At 53.5% G+C, this 11600-nt stretch overlaps 1 protein-coding gene across 1 annotated transcript; it reads right to left on the bottom strand.

The window, feature by feature from the left end:
* Positions 1 to 102: 102 nt before the first annotated feature.
* LOC141475273 (mitogen-activated protein kinase 13-like) lies at positions 103 to 9235 on the bottom strand. Its single transcript, XM_074163540.1, has 8 exons — positions 9021 to 9235; positions 5004 to 5133; positions 4576 to 4634; positions 3372 to 3480; positions 2313 to 2342; positions 1590 to 1637; positions 553 to 667; positions 103 to 191 (listed from the first exon to the last, which is right to left on the bottom strand). Exons 1-8 carry the CDS (start codon positions 9137 to 9139, stop codon positions 103 to 105), a joined length of 699 nt encoding a protein of 232 aa, XP_074019641.1. The 5' UTR covers positions 9140 to 9235.
* Positions 9236 to 11600: the final 2365 nt, after the last annotated feature.

Genomic DNA, 11600 nt, shown 5'->3' with positions numbered 1-11600 from the left:
CCTCCCGGTAGACCAGACTGACACGTGTTTTTCCTCAGTAACCTCATTCATAAAAGCCCTTTCACACACCCCAAGAATTATTACTCCCCCCGGGGAAAAGGCTCAGCTTGAAAGGATACAGTCTTTTCCTTTGAACAGCGTTTTCCCGGTGAGCATTTCTGCCATGATACAGCCAATAGACCAGATATCCACTGTCCAGAGAGAAAAGGAGAAAAAAAAAAAGAAGAAAAAAAGGACAGTAAAAAGGCAGCAATTATTTCTGTGGCTGTTGGTTGCTTTGTTGTTTGCAGCAGGCACTGATTTAAATTTCACTCCCATTTTCCACCCTCCCCTGTTCTTTCTGTGCTGCTAAAAAATCTCTGCTTTCATCATTTCCCCAGGCACTGGGCTTTGGGAATTGAGCAACAGCTCCGGGACTCGCTCCGCTCCAGGGGACGCCGATGAGAAAGAGGAAAACCATCTGAAGGATTAGGTGAGATTTGACCCAGGCGTGACAGCGGGATCCCCGGGTTCGTCACCAGACGGTGACACCGCCGACGCCAGGCAGCTCACCCGTCTGGTTGTAATGCATCCAGTTCAGAATGACTTCTGGGGCCCTGTACCAGCGCGTCACCACGTAGCCCGTCATCTCAGCATCGGCGTGTCTGGCCAAGCCAAAATCCAGGATCTGCAGTTGAGCAAAGGAAAAGGGAGAAGGAAGGGCAGGAAAGAAAAGAGAAATCCTACGGGCAAGGGAGAATCTACTTCTAAGAGGAAACGAAGCCCATCCAATCAGATAATAACGAAGCGCCAACTACACCACAGCCACCCACGGCTCGGTACAAAGAACTAACAGGTTTATCTAAATTCCACTGTAAATTACAAGCCGGCTGCAAAACCAGTTGTTGTGTGAAGACCCTGCCGAAAGGACCAGCGCTGTGGGCTACCCAGAAGGTCGCTTCCTTTCCCGAAGCTTACATTTCAACTCTATGAGCTTTATTTAATTGAGTTGTTCTACAACCTGGGGGTGAAGGTGTGCTGGGAGCCACCCCGACTCACCCTTTCCTATAAAAACACCTTGTGGCTCACAGGGGGTGGCCTCTCCCTCAATACTGGAGAAGAACATTGCTTGACCCCACCTTTATGGACAACAGAGCCATTCCCTGTGGTATTTATTATGGAAAACAGATGCTGGAGCACCAGCGAGCTGCGAGCAAACCCTTCAGAGCAATACTGAAAATAACTTCTGTCTGGAATCGCAACCACCGTGTCAATGAGAACCAAAGGGTAACTGGGGCTGAATCCAGTCCTCCTTCAGGGATCGTCCACCCAACGCAAGGATTGCTCAGCAGTATTGAATTTATTTAGGAAGACATTCCCAACTGCCATGCCGCAGGAATGACGGCGACAGGATGTTCATTCCAAGTCTTGGGACCTGATTCAGCAAGTTACATCAGCAGGTGAGTATTTCCCACTGCCTGCAACCGCCGAGTAATGAAACGCCTCGACTCGAGGCTCGGAAGGCGAGAGGAAACATGACGGTGCCAAATTCCTGCTGGCAGAGCAGTTCCTCCCTGATCTGATATGCTACCTGGTGCTTTTCCACCTACCTTGAGCTGACAGTCTTCGTTCACAGCCAGGTTGCCCGGCTTCAGGTCCTACCACAGACAAAAGCAGAATAATGAGGATGTTTTAATTTGCAAACGCATCAACACGAGCCTCACCCCCCAACCTCGGCTCCTCTTTGGTGGGATCCCATAACATCCCGAGCCCAGTGTGGATACAGCAAGGACACCTTGCCCGCTATACCCTGCAGCTTTAGATTACTATTTTTTTTGTTCCTGAAACAGTTTTATTTCAGGAATGGCAGGGTTTAGGCCGAATTGGCCTATGACGGCGACAGATGCTCTCCCCCCACTTTCTTGCTCCAGGAGAAAAAGGGAGAGAGATAAAGAGATTTATGAGTTTAGAATGAACTAAACTACTTTTAATGAAATATTAAAATTAAAACGGAAATAATGAAATAGATACAATATATACAAAACTGTATCAAGCTCCCAGGATGATGGCACCGGCAGGCAAACTGGGACAAGAAAGCAGCATAAGATGCTTCTCAGCTCATCAGAAAACACAACATTTCCTCAAAATGCTGCACGAACAAGCAAATCAAACACCTCCAGGGTGTAGGAGGGCAAAGAGGGAGGACACCAGAGAGACCTTAGAGCAGACGAGGCTGTTAGTGAAATAATGTTTAAGGAATTTATTAAATTTATGACCCAGCTGTGTTTCTCCTAAACAGACAAAAATCGGAGTAACAGCGCCCAGGAACTCACCCTGTGGATGATGCCGGCCGAGTGAATGTACTGCAATAAAGAGAGGAGCCACAATGTGAGCGCCAGCAGAGAAACGAGGGCTACAAACAAGACCTTGCCGAGGACACAACTCGGGTTGTCCCCAGCCCCCAGGGCAGCAGTTTGAAAAAGAAATCTCCGCGTTGAATTCCTGACAGTATTTGTGTTACGTGGCCTCTCCAAAGACGAGGCAGAGACCAGGAGAGGAGGTAGGGAGCAACAGTTCATTAGAGCGAGTGCACTAATAGCTTCAAACTATCAGAGGCATCAGGATTACAGGTAGGAACATGGTGAGCAGAGGACAGGAGAACTTTGTTGGTTTGGGTGTTTAAACCATGTGGGAAAAAAACATCATTAAAACACAAAATTGGAAATCAGATTTGAGTTGCAAAATCTGACTACGTGGCTGTTATCACACCAGTTAAACCTTCTGTGTGTTCTTTCCCCCTTTATTTAAACTCAAGATAACAGTGATCTGGGGAAAGGTGTGATTAAGGTGAACTCATTAGTGCCTTAAGCCGCTGCTCTGACTCCAGGTGACGATATCAGAGGGCAGCGGTAAGACATTGCCTCCACATCGCAGGGTTTGCAGCGACTGCTCTCTGCTCTCCCAGAGCCAGCTACGGCAGCATGGCCCTTCCTTATCCTATTGAACAGAAAATCATCCCCTCTGTCTTCTCCCCTGAGAGCCTGTTAGGAATTCAGCGGAAGCTCCCTTTGCTACCAGCCTCTTTCTTTTCACATGGAATTTTGCTGAGGGTTTGGGCAAGTCAGAGAGTGACACGACCACTGTCACAGGAGAACCATCACAAGGTCTCTGACTGCTGACTGCTCCCATACCCGAGTGACTGATGTGAACAGTCATTTTACTGATGTGTGCTGGAGCAAGAGTAGTTCAACAGCAAATATCTGTTCTCAGGGGGTGCCACGAACCCCCAAATCTTCCCATACCACGTTGGAAGGGGGTTTGGTGATGGTCAACCCAGAGGTGACACGTAGAGGAGACACGGGGAGTCACTAAACTCCTCCAGACCCACCTACCTTCAGCCCTTTCAGCATTTGGTAGACCAGGTACTGGATCTTTTCATCACTGAATTCATGTCCCATGATCTTTTGTAAATCTGTCCGCATGTAGGGCATCACCAGGTAGCTAAAAGGCAGTAAGACAAGGCCCTGAGTCTAGAAGAAAAACACAGGGAACCAGGCTAGACTTGTTCTCACTTGTTTTGGGGTTTTTTTTGGCTGGGTAACTTACTGTAACCGCGAGGAGTTGTTGTGACAGTGTCCCTGGCTACACCAACAAAGCCTGCAGTGATGCTAGGCTTTCAACCTGCTCTGAAAAATTGCTCTTTCTCCTCCCCTCGTATTGGATATCTGATGTCAAGTAAGAACAAGGATCTTCCAATTAGTTTACTTTTAGACCTCCATGATGAGTTCTAAGGTGGCAGCCTTACACCATCTGGGAGCTGGAACACCTTGCGCAGCTTTAAAGAGTCTTGCAAAACCGCTGCGTTGGCTCCCAAATTTATCTGTGTAATGTTCCGCAGCCCTGCCTCGGAAGACAACATCTCACTTCCTTCAGTCCTTGGCCGGCCTGCTGCGACTGCTAATTAATTAGTTGACGGTCTTCCAGCAAGAACTGCTCTGAGAACCCACAAACCCTTTTCCTGCAGGCTCCTAAACACCCAGCCATTGGCCAAAACCCCAAACCCCAACACACGCTGCTCGTGCCAGGGATGGGGAAGGGAAAACGACTCGTCCAACCTGCCCATTGATCAACACTGAGGGAAATGCCGAAAAAAAAATAATAGTCAGAATCAAGATGAAGAGAAAGCCAGATCTTTAAAATTCTTGGTTTAATTGCCCCAGGGCCTGATGAACAATAGTTCTCCCATCCCGAGTGCAGCCTCTCAGCTCAGCACTCACACGGGAGGTGGGTTACTGTGGACCATGCTACGTGTGATCCCCCCGGGAATGTGATGCCTCCTCCTTACACACCTTGCTCTCTATACACACCGTGTTCTCCCGGCCGTGAGCACTGCATGGGATCTGTTGACGTATTCTGGGTGTTTTAGTCGTGGGAACTGACTTGTGCTGTTGATTCTCCTTGTTATCTGGGGGGTGTCTGGCTTTAATCTGGCCCCTTTTCAGCACACCCTGTCGGGATGCACCCCAACCCGAGCTCTTCCCCTGCTGTCAAGTCCCACCCGAGTCTAGAGAGAGCCAACGCAAACGCCAAACTTACAAGTCCTGGAATCCCTGGTAGGAGGGGGCGGAGGTGAAGACATCAAGCAGCCCGATGACCTGATGGAGAAGAGAAGCCCACGTTGGAACCTGGAAAGCGTTTGCTGTGCACGTGCGACTCGGGTAATAGCTCTCCACCGGCACACGCGTATGGGTGAGCACTGAGAACTCCACCTGAGGAATCCAAGGACTCCTCGCTATGCTGCACGGCTGCTTTTCCTCTTACTAATACACGGGAGCACCCATTACACATCTCCTCCAGCCTGGTGCCAACTGGGCACAGCAGTCAAACCCCGAGACTGCCCACACGTGCCAAACGTCAGGACCGCTCCATTAACACAAAGGTGATGCCACCAGGAGGGACTTGCTCCCGGGTGGCGGGAAAATCCCCCTTGTTTCAGCAGGAACGGAGAGAAAATGAGTACTTACGTTCTCGTGTTGCATGTGCTTGAGCAGCATGAGCTCCCTGTACGCCCTCTTGGCAAAGATCTCCGACTGGAACGGGCGGCAGAGCTTCTTGATGGCCACTTTCTCCCCCGTCTTCTTGTCTACGGCCGAACTGCGGCAGACAAATAAAACCCAGTTCTGACCTTAACTACGTTTTAACAAATTTTGCAACACCAAAGGTCTTCTCCTAGAGAAGAGCTAATCCTGGGCCTCGCAGAAGGGCAGCAAAGAAAAGCCCTTGGTATTTCCTGGTGGAGCTCTGCACACGCAGGTGTCTCCATGACCCAGGGCAGCAGAACACAGCCCCTGCTCCTTGGAGGTGGGACACCAAGAGAAGTATTAATGACCCGGTCTTTAATCCCCTTAACCTGCAGAAATGAGCTGGAGTGAACAGAACCCTGAGAAGAGGAAAACACAAGTGGTTAGAGGTGAGGATTAGGTCTAACTCTGCCTTCCTTCTCCTTCCCTAATGGCATGGAGAGAAAGAATCATAATCATAGGATCATAGGATGGTTTGGGTTGGAAGGGACCTTAAAGATCATCGAGTTCCAACCCCCTGCCATGGGCAGAGACACCTCCCACCAGACCAGGTTGCTCCAAGCCCCATCCAACCTGGCCTTGAACCAGGAAAGGTTGAAAGGAATAAAGCAATTTCTGCGTTGCCATCTGCTTGGGGGTTATTGTCTTTTAAAGGTGCGTCTGCCTTCGTTGTGTTCCGGAGCAAAGACAGCGGGTGTCACACGCTGAAAACACAGAATTCATTCTCCTGCATCCGGGATCTTTGGTGCTGTGCGAGTGCTTCTGCGTAACAGCGGCTCAGGCTGAAAATGGGAGTCTTTTTATAAAAATTAATGAAAACGTGGCACAACAGCCCCCGCTGGGGACGGGACCTGTGATTCCCTCCGGTCACGTTTGCCGTCTGCGGCCGGGCAGGGCGGTCCCACCGCGCTTTCTCTGCTCTCTCTGCTCTTTGATCAGACCCAGGTTTCACCAGATAAGAGCTGGGGAGGGAGCTCCTCGGGCAGAGCGCGCTGCAATTCGGGATTCTCGGTGCTGTTTTCCAGGGGGGATCTCGGTGCACCCCATCGCACCTTGGTGCCTCGGGTCCTCCTTGACCCCTCCAAGAAGCCAACAGGGTTTTTTCCCTGGTAAATCGCGCTGTGGGTTTCCAAGCAGTTCCTGCCCTTTGTAAATCCTTATCTGGCAGGGAAAGGGAAGGGCTGTAAATTGTCACGTTCGGTCCCACGTTTAGCTGCACAGAGTAACCGAGCCCTCGTCAATGCTGGCATTAGCGCTTTGCACCCACCCTCCAGCCTCACACAGACACTGGTTTCCTGCTTCCTTCTCCGAAGGGATGCGGGGTTCACCCCCACCAGTCCCCAGACGCCCGGCTGCAGCCACAGCTCCTTCCTCGAGACCCTTGGAGCACCCGAGAGGAGAAGGGGCAGGTACCATAAAGCTGTAAAGCAGCTTTGATGTCACCTCCAGGGCCATCACGCAGAGGCCAGACTTCACAAAGCGAATAAACAGGGAAATGCCATCTATAATAACGCAATCAAAGAGTGCATTTTGCTGGGTTTAGGGTTGGTTCCAGAAGGATAGATGGGAATATCCCACTCCACGTGGCTTTCCCTTCGGTTCAACGCTGAGCAGGGATTATCAGATCCTCGCTGCAAACCTTGGAAGTCTCTTGCACAGCTTTTTTCCCCTCTGTCAGCCACAAGCGATGGGTGGTGGTGCGTCCTCCTGCAGATCTCATCAACCTCCCCGATAGCATGGGGGAATCTCCCTGCTCTTGGCCACAGAGGTCCCTTCCAGTTGCTCTAAGTTCCACGTGATGGGAGCAGAGACATCCTTCGAGAGCTGCCACGGCGGTTTTGTCAACGCATTCAGATGGGGAAAGCGAAGGGAGCGCAGGAACACGAGGCAGCTTCGGCGCTGAAGATGGCATGGGGCACTTCAGGGGGACGCGGAAGGGTTGTCTCCGTTTCAGGACTTCAGAGGGTGTCGGCAGAGGGGACGGCACAGCGTAGAAGTTCTCCAAGGAGCCAGGGAAGTAAAGGGAAGGGACTTGGACCCCGTAGTCAAACAGCTTCTGCGGAATTCATGGCAGATTTCCTAATCTGAGGGTGCGTGTTCTTACCTGCCTTCCCAGCTGCTGGCCTGCAGCACATCCACAGATCTACCCACCGCTCAGCACGGGACAGCCTGGGTGATGGACCTTCAGCCTGTCCAGCACGGACACCACCGTCCCCCTTGTGTGAGGCAGAGCTGAGAGCGAATCCAGCTGCCACCGCCGGGAGAACCCACCAAGTTCCTCCCAGCAGAGGTTTGATGAACGGCTGAAGTTTGGGGTGACACCGGGCAGGCAGCGCCGTGTCCCTGGGCAGAGATGGGCACGACCAGCCTTGGAGGGGTCAGAAGACTCTTCTTCCACAATTACATCCAGCTGGAAGCCGACTCACTACGGGTTTTGGGCAGAATTAATGCGGGAAGAAACACATCTTTGCCGTTTTGCCGGAGTTTCTCAGCTGCTCGAGGAGGCGTGGAAGCGGCAGCTCCCAATAACGCTGCGACGGGGAAGTTTCCCGGCAATTCCCAGCAGAGGACAGCAAATCCCAACCCCACAGGCTTCCACCGCTGCTTTGTGCGGGAATCGGCACCAAACCCCCCCTGCTGAGCACTGACCACCCCAGACCCTCCCTCCCGGAGGCCTCCGGAACAGCCGAGACTTTCCCTGGGACCAGTAAAAGATTTGTCATTTGTTTGGTTTTTTTCTTGTGGGCGAGGAAGCTTTGGAAGGATTTCTCTTTTCTCCCTTCTTTCCTTTATGACAAAACCCAAAAAACACTGCAGGAATATCCAAAATGCCAAGTTTAGCCCTAGATTTTGCAGGACTCGTTTAAGCATCTCAGAAACTCAAAATGCACCCGGGGCGGCAGAACGGGGGAGGGAAACACGGGGTGTCTCTCCCCAAACAGGCAGCCGGGGGACGAGGACAGAGCCCGGGGCCCCGGGGTTCCGGGATCCGCGTGGTGGCAGCCGACAGAGAGACTTTGCCCAACACCTACAAAAGGAGACACACCTTTGTGTGGGGTTTGGTTTTGTTGGTTTTTGTTTTTTTTTTTTTCTTTTTTCAGCTGGGCGGGTTATGAAAGAAGAGCCTCCCTCCAGATCCCGGGGGCAGGGGCTGCTTCACCGTTGAACCTTTCAAACGGCCCCCAGTTTCCTCCGGTTCGCCAAAACCCACCCAAGATCCGGGTTCTGCTTCCCCTTGTTGCAGCCACCTCTGCCCAAGGATTAATTAACAGCAGCTTCGTTCTCTCTCGTGGGTTGGGGATTACCATCAGCCAGGAAGAAGTCCCAGTCTGGTGCTGGTCCTGGTTTACGCTCATTTCTAGCAATTTGATGATTTCAAGGTGGGGGTTGTGTCATCCAGCTCCTTTCCCCAGCCGCCTCGGACCAAAGCAGCGAGGACACGCGGCAGAGGACACGCTGCAGCCACCCCTCTTCCGCCACCCACCCCCGTTATCACCCACAAATCGCTTTCAGACGCCCGAGTATTCCCAAACTGGAGACCAAAGCAGCTCCAAAGCTGCCCGACCCCCGGCGGGGAGGTGACACCCAACGCTGCCTCGCCTGGTCCTAGAGCTGCTGTTGTCCCCAAGGTCCATCACGGCCACCGAGGTGACCCTGCATGGGAAACTCTCCCCCTCCGAGCCCAGCTGGGTGGGGAACTCCCCCCCCACACACACACTCCGAGCCCACCGGGGGCAACCACAGGAGGAAACATCTCGGTTCCTTCAAGCCACCAAGTCTCCAAGCCGCTGCCCGCCGCGCCGGAGCAGGACGCAAACCGCCTTCATCACACATGCAAATGGCCTTTCCTAATGGAGGGGTGTCAACAGGCACCTCCTCGCTTCCTCCCCCCCCCCACTTCCCCAACACTTCAAACACCCCCAGACTCTCCCCGCGCGGTGCCGGCAGGACCCCACTCACCAGACCGAGCCGTAGGCTCCGGACCCCACGGGGTGGAGGGACGTGTATCTCCTGGGCAGCTCCCAGAGGGTTTTGTTCACCTCCTGTCTGTAAAAACCTCTTCTCCTTGCGACGTTCATCGCCCGGCGGGAGCGGGACTGCCACCCCCCCAGAGTACCGGAGGACGGGAGGGCTCCTGGGGTGAGACGGGGACAGCGAGGCCGCCTGCGCTGGTAAAAAAAGGCTCTAGCGAGTTTCCTTCTCCGTTTTCAGCTGTTGGGAGCGTGAAGGGACATGTCTTTGGGCCCTCCTCCCTCCGCCTCCACATCGGCGGAGGTGAGGCATCAGGTTTCCCGACACGCCTCGGTCTTCTCCAGGTGACTCCAGACTCCGGAACGGGCACCGAGCACCCGGCTCCGCGGCAGGAAGGTCACCGGGAGCCCCAATCCTGTCCCTGCTCCCACCCGGCCACCAGCCCAGGGAGAAATGTCCTCGTGGGGCTCGGATTGGGGGGGGTCTCGTGAAATCCCGGCTCTGAACCAGCGGATGAGTAAGGACTTGTCGAGCCGGGGAATCTGGGGGAGAAGCCACAGCGCCGCGTCAGAGGAGCGGGGACATTCTTCTTCCCGGCTGATGGAGCTTCCAGGCTCGTGACGGGGGACACGGGGGTGTTACATCCACATAAGAGCGAGGACGGCAATTTTCTCCCACGCCCGGCGTCCCAGCAGAGCGGGGGACGTGGTGGAGGGAGGCTGAGGTTCTCCATCTGCATGGAGGTGTCACCTGGAGGAGGCTGAGGTTCTCCATCTGCGTGGAGGTGTCACCTGGAGGAGGCTGAGGTTCTCCATCTGCGTGGAGGTGTCACCTGGAGGTGACTGAGGAGCAGCTGCGAGATGGGACCATCCTGGAGGTGACTGAGGAGCAGCTGCGAGATGGGACCATCCTGAGAACTGCTGGTGCCCCAGGGCCTTGCTGGGTCCAGTTCCACCTCCCGCAGCAGGTCCAAGCCCTTCTTGGGTCTTCTCCGCCAGTTCCCTGCTGTGCCTGTGGGCACCGGCCTGTGAGAAGGTTTGTCCGTTCCCAGGGAGCAGAGAAGACCTCGACACCTTCCTCCGGCTTTCGGAGGCTCAGGAGGGGCAGGAGCTCCCCACACACGTCCCCAAGGAAGTGACTAAGCCGGGTCCCACCGAGCCGGCCCCGCGGCTCACGCCGGGCTCTGCCCACCAGCCCTCGGCCCTGCCCGAAGCCTCATCCGCGAAAACATCCCTGCTCCCGGATCAGAGCCAGGTTACCCCATAAACGGGAAATTACTGAAAAAGCACCAAAAGATCCATTTTTCCTGCTTACGGGCAACCACTCACTAGGGATTAGAGCTCAGAGCTCTCCCTTCAAATTGCCGTGGCGAGAGCTGCTGTTTTACGAAACACAAACCAGGGACACGGTGCTCTGGCAGTTTTTTTTTTTTACCCTTTTTTTACATATATATTTACCTGTATTTACATATATTTACATATATATACACCTGTATTTTTACATATATACACCTGTAAATAAGCCCCGGGAACAGCAACGGCGCGGGCAGGAAATAGCCCGGGCTCTATAAATACCCCCGTGAGCAAGAGGGGTGACAGCGGCAGCTCCCGGGACACCGGCGAAGGGGGAACTCCTTTGTCACGGTGTGAGCACGGCCCTCGCTCAGCGACGGGCACACGCAGCCACCAGCGCGCAATTAAGGAATTAAGGAATTGGTAATACCCACGGCACGTCTCGGCTGCGGGAAGAGGAATTAATTCCAGGGACCGATTCAAATCCAACGGGAAACCTTGACTTAAGCAGTTTGATTTTTTTAAGTGTAGTTTATGGTTTTTCCTCCAATTCAATTCTCACTGATTTTAGTGTATGTATATATTTTTTTTTTTTCGTATCCAGGATATATTGTAACTGAGCACATTCAGGAATCGTGGATTTATTTTTTTTCCTCCCAGGAAACAATAAATGACAGCTCCAGTTGAGGCTTTTTCCTCTCCGTCTGTCCCAAGGGGAGCGGAAGGTGGAAATGGGCAGGGAGGCAGCTCCGTATCGCCCCGAGAAACCCCCCCTCACTCAGAGCTGCAGAGCTCCGGGGCTATCGGCCACCAGACTGGGGCTATCGGCCACCAGACTGGGGCTATCGGCCACCAGACTGGGGCCAGCACGAGCCCACCCTGGTTCATCAAGGGCTGGGAACTTCAGCTCCCGAGGCTTCTGTTAAGTGGGAAGGACACGGCTTTGGGTGATCCTTCTTCCGAGTGAAAGCCGGGGGCTCCTGCCCCCATGAACGCTCTTCCATCACTAAATAGAGGCTGAAGAGGAAAAAAAAAAAAATCCCTTTTAAAAAGCAAACCATCACAAACCAGTATCACTGGGGATGGGCCTCGGGTCCGGGCAAGCAGCAGAACCCTGGTCTGTTGCGTCGAATCCCTACAACAAACAGAAAACAGAAGTGTTTCTTCTGCGTCCAGTACTCGCGGGCAGACTCCAAGCGAGTTTTGGGGGACACAGGGACACGAGGGGACCCTCACACCGTGCTACAACCGACCCGTCAGCGCGGGGGGTTCACAA

This window comes from Numenius arquata, chromosome 24, assembly GCF_964106895.1.
Source record: "Numenius arquata chromosome 24, bNumArq3.hap1.1, whole genome shotgun sequence".
NCBI lineage: Eukaryota > Metazoa > Chordata > Aves > Charadriiformes > Scolopacidae > Numenius > Numenius arquata.
Note: the sequence above shows the minus strand (reverse complement) of the source record. Positions and strands in the feature narration are given on the sequence as shown.

What these genes read in the sequence shown, in the direction of transcription:
- LOC141475273 (XM_074163540.1), bottom strand. Translation starts at nt 9,139, where the DNA reads ATGAACGTCGCAAGGAGAAGAGGTTTTTACAGACAGGAGGTGAACAAA. An exon ending in AGCACATGCAACACGAGAAC is followed by an intron (nt 4,635 to 5,003) that starts GTAAGTACTCAT and finishes CTTCTCCATCAG; the next exon opens with GTCATCGGGCTGCTTGATGT. An exon ending in CGGCCGGCATCATCCACAGG is followed by an intron (nt 1,638 to 2,312) that starts GTGAGTTCCTGG and finishes TGTCTGTGGTAG; the next exon opens with GACCTGAAGCCGGGCAACCT.